General features: G+C 37.4%; 1 protein-coding gene across 4 annotated transcripts in view; it reads left to right on the forward strand.

Moving 5' to 3' along the window:
- LOC133251634 (V-type proton ATPase subunit S1-like protein) overlaps positions 1 to 12,791 on the forward strand; it is a 41,120-nt gene that overhangs the window by 8,625 nt on the left and 19,704 nt on the right. For 2 of the 4 annotated variants that reach the window (XM_061424320.1, XM_061424321.1), the window contains exon 2: positions 9,449 to 9,625. In XM_061424320.1, the coding sequence (XP_061280304.1) occupies positions 9,603 to 9,625 (23 nt within the window). In that variant the 5' untranslated portion in view covers positions 9,449 to 9,602. The other 2 variants (XM_061424318.1, XM_061424319.1) reach the window with 2 other exon arrangements.

Consider the following 12,791-nt stretch of genomic DNA (forward strand, 5'->3'; position numbering starts at 1 on the left):
TTTTCCTTCCCTAGCATGTGAGATGAGTGCAGTTGTGCAGTAGTCTGAATATTCTTTGGCATTGCTGTTCTTTGGGATTGGAATGAAAACTGACCTTTTCCAGTCCTGTGGCCACTGCTGAGTTTTCCAAATTCACTGGCATACTGAGTGCAGCACTTTCACAGCATCATCTTTTAGGTTTTGAAATAGCTCAACTGGAATTCCATCACCTCCACTAGGTTTGTTCATAGTGATGCTTCCTAAGGCCTACTTGACTTCGCACTCCAGGATGTCTGACTCTGGTTGAGTAATCACACCGTTTTGGTTATCTGGGTCATTAAAATCTTTTTTGTATAGATCTTCTGTGTATTCTTGCCACCTCTTCTTAATATCTTCTGCTTCTGTGAAATTCATACTATTTCTGTCTTTTATTGTGCCCATCTTTGTGTGAAATATTCCCTTGTATCTCTAATTTTCTTGAAGTTTTTACATTTTTTAAAAAGTACACTTTTCGTTTTTTTGTTTTTTTGTTTTTTTTTTTGGCCATGTGGCATGTGGGATCTTACTTCCCCAACCAGGGATTGAACCTGCACCTCCTGCATTGGAAGTGTGGAGTCTTAAGCACTGGACTGCCAGGGAAGTCCTCTCTTTTTCTCTTGGTCACTTCGAAGTTTAGTAATCTTCTTCTAATTTTTCTGTCTTCATTTTCATTGATTTCTGGTCTTATCTTTTCTTATTTCTTTTTTTCTGCTTGTTTTGTAGTTAAAGGGAAGCTTCTGTTATTGATTTGAGATCTTTATTCTTTTAAAATATATATAGCGGTATGACTGTCCCTCTAAGTATTACTTGAGTTTTGGTATGTTATATTTTAGTTTTAATTCATTTTAAAACATTTGCTAATTTCTCTTCCCTTTTCACCTATGGATTATTTAGAATTGCATTATTTAATTTCTAAATACTTGGATAACTTCTAAATATCTATGTTATTTAGTTCTAACTTAGTGTCATTATGGTCTAAGAATATCCTTTTTTGGTTGTAGTATTTTAAAAATTTGTTGAGGTTTGCCTTATGGCCCAGATTTAGTCACTCTCAGTGAATTCTCCTTGTACACTTGAAAAGAAAGTATATTTGCTAAGGAAGAATGTACTGTCAGTGTTAATTAGCCCCAGGTAGTTGATAGTGCTGTTCGGGTCTTCTGTGTCCTGTATTCAGGATGATACTGACATTGTGTGGAGAGAGTGGGGATCATAGTGGGATGTTGGGTTGTGTTTACTTTATACAGTAGGTTTAATTATTATATTATTATAGAAACAAACAAATAAATAAAGCATGAACCAATGGTTAGGATGTGCTATGAACCAAGGATTTTGATTACTATAGCCATGAATACAGTTTTTAAAGGATTTGATGTCTGTATTTGGAGGTTTGAATTTTTTAATTCCTAATAAAGAACATATTATATAATTTGGAGCCTGAAAGGAGATGGAATTTCCTTTGACCTTGGGCCCTAAATTTTCTAAAAGGGTACTCAAACAAGAATCAGCTTGAGGAAACAAAAGAAAAGAAAGCTGTCCTGGCTAAAGGGTAGTGAACCAGCCAGAAAACTGAGGAAGGTGAAGTTCAAGGGGTGTGCAGGACCAGCTCATGTCCAACCTGTAGGCCAAAATAAGGAGTCTGGGTTTTATTCTGAGTGTGATGAGAAGCCATTGGAGGCCACAGATGAAAGAGTGAAATAGTGAAAGAATATGATGTGCATAGCTAAGGTAGGGCACCACAGAGGGACAAGAGAGCCTTGGCTTTCCAAGGAGGGGACTATTGCAATAGTACAGGTGAGATATCAGAGGTCGTGGTATAATTGGGGGTTATATCATGTTGGAAAGAGCAAAATCATTGACATCATCATCATCACTACCACCACCAGCACCACGATTGTCTCCAAGGCATACTGAGTACTGTTTAGGTGCCAGGCTTAGAATTTCACATGCATAATTTCTTTTAACCCGCACAATAACTCCTATGTGGTAGGAGTTATTTATTTTACCATTTAAATTGAGACTTAAAGAAGTTAACTTTCTTAACCAGAACATGTTTGTTGGTTTCCAGGTTAGTTATAAGACACAATTTTGATTTTTAAGGAGCTAAGGAAAAAATTTGATGAATGTAAATATGGCACAGAATTGATGGGAAATAATTTTCTAGCCAGCACTAGAAAATAAGGGGTATAGTTCTTAAGGTTAAAGTATTCTTATTATAATTTGTAACTGGATGTCCATGGGTTACTAAAGGTATGTAAAAACCAGTAGACACTTTGTCACAAAAGATCCTATTTGGTAGTTCTAAAAATGTTAGGGGCATGGAGGGAGGAAGGAGAACATGTTTTTCTCTTTCCTAGTATTTCCTCCAATAGAAGGACTTAAATTAGTGTAATATCTCTGCCATTTACTCATTCCATGCCAGGTGGGGAAAAGTGACATCTCTCTTCAAGTGTAAGTTTAGAAAAAACAGTTTAGACATGTTCAGCTTTTCCTGTTTTCCTTTTTGGGACCTAACCTGCCCATGGAGCACACATTTCCTTCTGTTTCTTCTGGGGCAGTCCTCTCTTCCCTGTGAGAAACCAGTACTACCGTGATAGGCTGCTGTGTCTGTCTTCTGCAAGGAGGGGTTCAGTTACAATCTATTTTGCTCCTTCACTAAGCTTGTCCTCCAATCTGGCCTTTCATAGTAATAAAGGTGGTATTTGACCCTATACTTGTCTAACATCTTGTTTTTGTGGTTTAGTCACTAAGTGGTGTCTGACTCTTGTGACCCCGTGGACTTGGGGACATAGCCAGCCAAGCTCCTCTGTCCGTGGGATTTTCCAGGCAGGAATACTGGAGTGGGTTGCCATTTCTTTCTCCAGGGGATCTTCCCAATCCAGGAGTTGAACCCAGGTTTCCTGCATTGCAGGCAGATTGTTTACTGACTGAGCCACCAGGGAAGCCAAGCTCTTGTTTAATTTCTCAGTTATTAATAGTTTAACACTCAGGTGGGGCAGGGTTTCCCTAATGGCTCAGTGGGTAAGGAATCCACCTGCAGTGCAGGAGACACGCACAACAAGCTTGGTTCAACCCCTGGGTGGGGAAGATCCCTTGGAGAAAGAAATGGCAACCAACTCCAGTATTCTTGCCTGGAAAATTCCACTGACAGAGGAACCTAGCAGGTTACAGTCCAGGGGGTCTCAAAGAATGGGACATGACTGAGCACAAGGCACAGGTGGGGCAGAAGAGTATTATTATTTGACTTCTCTCAGAGCCTCCTACCCCAACTAGAAAGAAAAATTGGTCTTCATAAATTAGATCAGTTGATAGGGAGACTTAAGTCAAGGGTGATGCTGATTCTTTGTACTGTATGAAATAGAAGTTAACTTTTGGGGAAGAATGGCTAAGGGTTTTAATAATGTTGACAATTAATATTGGAGCTTTTAGAATGGTTAGAAGTTATTCCTAGTGCTTTAGCTATGAAAGTTGAGTCATTAGTTGCTATCAAATGTGACAAGATAAAATAACAGCTTTAAGTGGGCAAGAAGAAGCAGGAAAAGTGAGACAGATGCTTACATGCTCTGTATAACTACTAATGATGAATATTGAGTGCTTCATTTTTCCTGATTAAATTATTAAACCCAACTTTTCCTTTATCCAAAATTAATGAGATTTCTTATCCTCTCATTCTAGCTGCTTTTTGGTATAGTTGTTATTTCTTCTCATATCTATTGTGTGGAACTAAAGAAATAGTGTATTGCCATGTAGTCTTACTAATACTCAAGGTTGATCTTTAAAATCTTGTTATTTAGTTAAACCTCTGTGTAGGATCTAGGGAGGATTGACAATGCTGTTCTTTGATGCCCTTTTAAAATTCCTGGAAGGGAGTTATCATTTTAATATGCATATTAAAAGGTATTCTCCAGGTGTTCTCTAACTTGGCTGAACACCAAACAAAAGAAAATAGGCCTCTATTTCAGCAGGGACCTTTGAATTATAAGAAATGAAAGATAATTTTTCTCACCAGGAAAAGATGATTTTCTTCACTCAGTGGGATGTTAAGTTTTAGAATCTCATTCCCTGGAGAGGTTTAAGAACCTGTAGATGATTCTTAACCAGATCTGTGCTGTCTGAGTTCAGTAGGGACCAGATGATCTTTGTGATGGAGAATGGCCAGGGTCACTCTTTTGCCTTTGCATTCTGCAGTAAAATGAAGATTCACCAGGACTACTTCTAGGTGATTTAAATGTAAGAATATTATAATATAAAAATGTAAACTTTTATAAAAGTAAGTGTGTAAAATTTTGAACATTTTATATTACTAACATTTTATTGTTTAAAGGACTTTAAATAAGGTAAAGCAAGATTTTTTCCCCATAGATTGGGGAAAAAAAACACAAGAGAGAAAAAGTAATGAGGGAGTAGAAGAAGAGCAGAAGAAAAGAAGTGAGGGGTTCTGGGTTTCTATAGCTACACAAATAACAGTGATAATTTTTCCACTGATCTAAAGCATTACTTTTCAATCTTGGTTCTGGCAGTCGTTACTGACTATGAAGATAACCCAAATGAGTAAATCTATAACAAGTTCATATATAACTGGTTCATTTTTTGTACTATGTGCCAGTGAATTTTGAAATTTACTTAGGTTTTCAGTTAAAAAGTCTGGGTTTATGTTAATTATGTAGCAGACAGTATCTTGGATTTTTACCAAGTAGTTGTACATAATGCTCTGTGAAGTATTAATTTTTGTCCAAGGAATCCATTTTTCTCTTTTTATAAATGGCAGCATAAAGTATAGGGCAACGTCAAATAGCACATACTCTCAGTTTGAGTTTTAGTTTACTGAATTAAAACTCTGACTCCTGTCTCTGTTGAGGTGAGGACTTTGCAGGTGCCTGCTGAGAGCATTTTTGAGAGTAATGGAAGCCTTTTCCTCCCTAGTTGCTTCACCTCTTCGAAAGAGATAGTTATGACTCATCTCTTGTCTCTTTATCTATTTCATAGCTGTCTCTTTCCCTATCTAATTAGCCATTGTTTGGAGTGGAGGTGGGACCTTCAGAGAAGGTCATTAATTTGCTAGGTGAAATATCCCAAAAGTGTTTACCCCAGCAAATATGTGTTCACATATCACTTGTTTGGGATCTTCTTGGGGGCAAAGATTAGGTCCTTTTTACACTGTATTCATGGCATCTAGCACATGACAATCAATGTTTGCAAAATGCACAGATTTATGAAACAGCAAGCCTCCTGTTTCAGTTTAGCTTGAGAAACAAGAATGTAAACATGTGCCACTAATTTAACACTTTATCCATGTTCCATGAAGTCAAAGGGAAATCTAAAGTAAGAAACATTTAACATTTAAATCAAAAGCATTTGTATTTCATTTGCTAACCTGATTTTAATCAACTCAGAAAGTAATTTGATGAAAATTGGTAGAAATTATGACAGCAATTAGGCTCTGAACTTGCTAAGAGTCTGTACTAGTCTGGATTCTCCACAAAAAACCAATAGGAGATATATACATATATATGCACATATATACTGGAGAAGGAAATGGCAAGCCACTCCAGTGTTCTTGCCTGGAGAATCCCAGGGACGGGGGAGCCTGGTGGGCTGCCGTCTCTGGGGTCACACAGAGTCGGACAAGACTGAAGCGACTTAGCAGCAGCATGCACATATATGAATATATGGTTTATTATAGGAATTGGATCATGCACTTATAGAGGCTATGAAGTCCCTACATTTGCAGTCACCAGCAAACTAGAGACCCGGGGAGCCGATTTTATAGTTCCAGTTGTAGTCTGAGTCTGAAAGCAGAAAAGGACTGATGTCCTTGCTGTAAGACAGAATGTGCAGTCTCCCTTACTCTACCTTTTTGCTCTAGTTGAACCTTCAGTGTATTTGATGAGGACCACTCACCTTGGAAAGGGCAATTTGCTTTGCTCAGTCTACTGAATCAAATGTTCATCTCATTCAGAAACACCCTGAGAGACACAACCAAGTATATAGGCACCTCACAGCCCAGTTACGTTGACCCACCTTAACCATCACAGAGTCATACCTTTGACAAGGAGAGTACATACATACTATATGGTATTTTGCTAATAAACTGATGTAACATGGGTTTTGTCTATTTGAGTTTTCAAGCTACTAAAGTTGATGGAATACTTGAATTAGTTTATTTTCTAGGTGCAGTTACCTAAATATTCAAGCCCTGGAGTCACAACCACGTGACATGAAGTGAGAAATAATTATGTAATATTTGTGATAGGTTTATTCATTTTCCTCTACATTTTATTTAGCACCAACTTGGACCAGCAACTTCTTGATGTACATCAGTTTAATTAGACATGGTCTCTGTGCTCATGGAGCAGGCCTTCTGATAAGGAAATGAGCTGTAAACAAGTAATGAGAAAGTAAATGTCTCAGTACAAATTGTGATATATGTTATGATGAGAGTGAACAGAAGACAGGGAGAATTAGAGGAGTGTGAAGTGATTCCCACAGCCAGAAGAATATGTACAGAGTCACTGAGGTGCATAAAAGCCTGGCATGTGGAGGATGTTGAGAGGCTGAGTGCAGGCAGAGTGCTGTAAGCATGGTGGGGAGAAGGGTGAGAGAGACCAGCAAGGGCCAGGTCATGCAGGCTTTGTAGGAGGTGCTTGGATTTGGATTTTGAATGAGTTTGCAAAGACCACTGTAATCAATTTGAACATTTGACTAATGGGATTTTCAGTCTGAGAGCATTTGCATGAATAGAGACTATAGTCTGATAAATGCTAGACGCCCCTTAAGGTAAATATTAGAATTTAGATAGATCCATTTTTTTTCCCCCATGAGAACTCAATTCTGTATTGTCATATATGATTATGAAAGATAGGTTTTTTATATTCACCTTTGTAGGTAATATTTTATTTAATAATATACAGCAAATCAGAATATGAAGCAAATCCAAGTATTTTCAGTTGAAAGCAGTGTGGATGAACAGCTTCCTATTCTCTCATGGAAAATGTTGAGGGAATATTTTCCATGCTCCTCTGCATTTTCTGTTTGTCTTGTACATCACTAATTGCTCTTTGTTCTGGAATAGCTTTAGGATGTTTGTAAAACAAACAGCCTTGAAAGGTAGAAATAGTATCTTTCTCTTTAGCAAAGAGGCAGGTTGGCTTATAGCCTTGGAAATTTGAGTTTCTCTCCTGAAATGATACCCGCTGTGGGTATGGGTGTCCATCTGCACCCACCTGTATTACTTTATGGGCAAAGGGATGACACAAATAGACCGATGCTCACATTGCTTGCTCTTTGGTGAGTAAAAAGCATAAAGTCCTTTGTTTCTGACCCATGAGTCTTGTCTTTTGCTAGCATCCATGAAGCCCTAACAGGCTACCTCATTGGCTTCCAAGTTGGGGAAAACCTCAGACCTTCACAGTTTTGGACAGAGACCCCTCAGCTGTCTGAGCAGGCAGGTGCAGTGCCCCACATGTGAGACCCCAGTGCTTTGTAGCCTGCACACTATCATATTAGCATTTTTTTTTAATCACTGATTTTCTCCTCCAGAGTCACAAGACAAGCTGTTCTCAGACAATCACATCTTAAGCATGATTTCTATTTTAAAATGCGTGTGTGAAACCTACTAACTACTAATTATTCTGCTTTAAATATTCTTCAGCAAGTGGGAGAAAATTTCGACAACAGAATGCTATATTAAAATTTTAGAGGCATCATGTCGTAAAATATATCAAGATGATACTTGACTTAAAAAATGGTGCATGTGTGTGTATGTGCCTGAATATATAACTGAAGCATATTTTCAAGAAAGTTTGCTACATAATAAGCACTAAGGGACTACTACTGTGGTTTCTGAGTGTTCACAGAACCGTTATTCTCATGGTACAGGATCATCATGGCTTGGGTTCTCACCTCCTAACCAGGAGTTTGAGGAGCAGTGCAGTCAGGTACTACTTCTGCTACTGTGTGAGACTACGAGGGCTTGCTCTGGCAGCTGGAGATGTTCTGTGTTTGCACAGGCCAATACAGCGGCCACTAGCCACATGTGGTTACTGAGCACTTGAAGCTTGGTTATTCTGAACTGAGATATGCAGAAGTATAAATTATACACCAGATTTCAGGCATAGGGCAGGAAAGGACAGTAAAAGATTTTGTTAATAATTTTAAAAAATTACTTTTCTGTGTGAAATAATATTTTAAGTGTATCAGGTTAAATAAAATATATTGTTAAACTAATTTCACCTGCTTATTTTTAACTCTTTCAGTGTGGCTACTAGACAACTTTAAATTACATATGTAGCTCTTGTTTTGTTTTGATTGATCAAATAGAAATTAGATCTTTGCTACTCACAGCACAGCTAAGAGTCCTCAAGACTAGGATTGCCAGATGTAGCAAATAAAAATGGAAGATATCCAATAGAATTTAGTTTTCAGATAAACAACAAATAATTTTTAGTATATTATGTCCCAAATATTGCATGGGGCATATTCATGAATAAAGTTATTTGTTTTTTTTAATCTGAAGTTCAAAGTTAACCAAGTGTCCCAAATTCTATTTGACAGCACTATCTATGATGAAAATCCTCATGCCCAGACCTGTCTTGCTCCTTGAAATTCCATGGAATCAGGAAAAGGACAGAAAATTGAGTGCAGTGAAAGAAAAGAGAAGAAAAGAAAATATAGTGAGAAATAGAAATAAGATGGAGCATGGATAGGCCTTTTATATTTTATAATTTTTGTTAGCAATTTTCTTCCTTATTTCTGTTTTTTTTGCCACTTCTCCAAGTGTTGTGATTTTATCTCCTCATTTTCTATAGGGCTCCCTAGAGCCACATTAAAAGATGCCAATTGTGCACAGTGGGCAGCAAGGAAAGGAGTGTCTCATCAGGGTCAAATCCCCAGCTTTCCTATAATCCATCATCTCTGAAATGCCACTTAAAATGGGCCCTTTTAGCTACCAGTACTTTGTCATTAAAGAGGTCAAGTTTCTTAAGTGTCAAAAATGGTGACACTTTGATTTTAGAGGATTTTGTTTATTGTGCTCTTTTAATTGTATGTTTTCAGGTGGCTCAGATGGTAAAGAATTCTCCTGCAGTACAGGAGACCTGTACTGTTTGATCCCTGGGTTGGGAAGATCCCCTGGAGAAAGGAATGGCAACCCACTCCAGTATTTTTACCTAGAGAATTTCATGGACAGAGGAGCCTGGCAGGCTACAGTCCATGGGGTTGCAAAGAGTTGGACATGACTGAAGTGACTTAGCACATAAACAAACAACTGTTAATAATTTATTTGTGTTATACTTTTTAGGTGGGGGTGGTGGGAGTGGAGGCTGACAAAGAAGGAAAAATAATAGATATTCTAGATATTCTTTATTTTTTCTAGTTCTTGAAGTAAGAAAAGGCTTTCATCTCTTATTTATTTATTTAAAAATTTATTATATAGTGTCCTGGGTGTTCATTGGAAGGACTGATGTTGAAGCTGAAACTCCAGTATTTTGGCCACCTGATGCGAAGAGCTGACTCATTTGAAAAGACCCTGATGTTGGGAAAGATTGAAGGCAGGAGGAGAAGGGGACAACCGAGGATGAGATGCTTAGATGGCATCACTGACTCAGTGGACGTGAGTTTGGGTAAACTCTGGGAGATGGTGATGGACAGGGAGGCCTGAAGTGCTGTGGTCCATGGGGTTGCAAAGAGTTGGACACCACTGAGCAACTGAACTGACTGACTGACTGATAAAAGCACTTAAGATGAAATTCACTCTCTCAACAAATTTTTAAGTGTGTCCTACAGTAGTATTAGGCTTCTCTGATAGCTCAGTTGGTAAAGAATCCACCTGCAGTGCAGGAGACCCCAGTTTGATTCCTGGGTCAGGAAGATCTTCTGGAGAAGGGATAGGCTACCCACTCCAGTGTTCTTGGGCTTCCCTGTGGCTCAGCTGGTAAAGAATCCTCCTGCAATGCAGGAGACTGGAATTCGATCCCTGGATTAGGAAGATGCCTGGAGAATGAAAAGCTACCCACTCCAGTATTCTGGCCTGGAGAATTTCATGGACTGTATAGTCCATGGGGTTGCAAAGAGTCGGACACGAGTGAGTGACTTTCACTCACAATATTTTTAGCAGTCTAGAGTCCATGGGGTCTCGAAGAGGCAGACACGACTGAGCGACTTCACTTTCACTTTCACAGTCTTATACCGCAGATCTGTAGAATTTGTTAATCTTGCTTAACTGAAATTTTGTGCCAATTAATTAGCAAGTTCCATTTCCTCCTTCCTTAGCCCCTGGAAGCCACCATTCCACTCTTTGATTCTATGAATTTTCCTGTGTTAGATACCTCATATAAATGGAATCATGTAGTATTCCTTATTTCACTGACTTATTTCACTTAGCATAATGTCCTCAAGGTTCACCCACGTTGTCACATATTGCAGAATTTCCTCTTTTTTAAGCCTGAATAATATTTCATTGTATATATGTATCACATTTTGTTTATCCATTCATCCATAAACAGATAACTACCTCTTGGCTGTAGTGAATGGTGCTGCAGTGGACACAGGAGGGCTAATAATTCTTTGAGATCCTGATTTCAGTTCTTGTGGATAATTATCCAGAAATGCAATTGCTGGATCATATGGTAGTTTTGTTTTAAAGTTTTTGAGATTAATCTGCATATTGTTTTCCATAGCAACTGCTATTTTTCCATAGCAACTCCATTTTGTATTCCCACCAATGGTGCACTTTGGTTCCAGTTTCCTCACGTCCTTGACAAGGCTTATTTTTTGGTAAACAGCCACCCTGATAGGTGTAAGGTGATGTCTTTGTGATTTTGATTTTTATTTCCCTGATGTTTAGTGACACTGAGCACTTCTCTTATGCGTATTGGCTATTTGTCTTTTTTGGAGAAATGTGTATTCAAGTTGTTAGACCATTTGAAAACTGAGTTATTTGATTTACACTATTGAGTTGGAGGAGTTCCTTATATATTTTGGAAATTACCCTATATCAGATGTATGTTTTGCAAATATTTTCTCTCATTCTATAGTTGCCTTTTCACTCTGTTGATTGTTTCCTTTGCTGTGCAGGAACTTTTCAGTTTGATGTAGTCCTGTGTCTGTTTTTGCTTTTATTGCCTGTGCTTTGGGAGCATATCAATGAAATCACTGATGAAACCAATGAAGCTTTCCCCCTATGCTTTCTTGTAGGTTTTAAGTCTTTAACTCATTTTGAATTGATTTTTGTGTATGGTGTGAGATAAGGGTCCAATTGCATTCTTCTGCATGTGGATATCCAGTTTTCCAAGCACCATTTGTTGATGAGTCTGTCCTTTCCCCTTTGTACATTCTTGGCATACTTGTTACCAACACTAACTAACCCTGGTCAGTTGCCCTGATGTGCATGTATTTATTTCTGGGGTCTCTATTCTGTTCTATTGATCTCTATGTCTGTCTTTATACCAATACTGTACTGTTTTACTTACAGGAAAGGAATTGTGATCCCACCAGCTTTATTATTCTTTCTCAAGGTAGATTTGGCCATTCAGGGCCTTATCTAGTCTTCACAACAATTCTTTAAATACTTTGTCTCCACTCTGCAATTGAGGAGAAGTAACTTGTCTAATAATACTAGATAGCTAGTAAGAGCTAGAGCTGGGAATGCTCTTGAATGCTGTCCGATTCCATAGTCAGTACCCTTTACCATTGCATTCCATGCCTCTCCGCAAATGAAGAGTCATGAATTCAGTAGGAAACTATGTATTAGGACACATATGTAAAATTAGGTTAGCCTCAGGGAGTTTTACTTAGTCACTTGAAAAATGCATATGATATTTGTATAATTCATAGATTTTTGAGGAGAATTTAATAAATTCCTGAAAAGTATAATGAGATTCTTAAGAGTACCAAAACTATGCCAATTTCTAAAAAGAGCTTAATAATCTTTCATTGAGATGAATAATCGAAGAACCAAAACAGATCCATTAGTTTCATTCTATACTCTAAATTCAGCAGTATCAGGCTCCTCCTTCCACCCTTCTCCACACATAATACATCCTGGGAATGCTCTCTTTTTATTGGATGAATGTATTAGTCACAAGACATAAAAAGTACTGCCTCTGCTTGGTTTGCATTTATGAATTAACAGATGTGCCTGGTTTGAAGAAACAGATTCATTTCTTGATGGGAAGAAAAATCTTGTTTAGTTTTTCACTCATTTTTTTATGTATCGGATTTTCACTAACTTTGGACCAGATACTTTCCAGGAAGAATGTAAGGTGAGTAACTGCACGTCTTTAAATATAATGCATCTGTGAACTTCAGTCCAAGTGTGAAATTAGATGATTCTGTAATTTTTTATGATAGATATATAGATAAATAACTGAATCACTTTGCTGTATACCTGAAACTAATACAATGATTGTAAATAAGCTGCACTTCAATTAAGGATTTAAAAACAAACAAATAAACAACAAGGATATATTGTGTAGCACAGAGCAATATAGTTATATTGTAATAGCTTAAACTGGAGTAATAATTATTATTGATTTAATACTTCACACATCTGAAACCAATATTGTAAATCAACTAGATTTCAATAAATTAAAATAAAAACATATATTGTTATAAAAAATTTTTTTATGTTGTTGCACAGCTACATTTGTTAACAATTCAAAACAGATATACTAGATTAGATCATTTGATAGTTACTAAAATCATTGAACTAGAGTTTATAGATGAGATAAAATATAGTCTTTATTATAAGAGGGAGGATTTATTTATGTGTTAAAAGT

The sequence above is a fragment of the Bos javanicus genome, chromosome 7, assembly GCF_032452875.1.
Source record: "Bos javanicus breed banteng chromosome 7, ARS-OSU_banteng_1.0, whole genome shotgun sequence".
Classification (NCBI taxonomy): domain Eukaryota; kingdom Metazoa; phylum Chordata; class Mammalia; order Artiodactyla; family Bovidae; genus Bos; species Bos javanicus.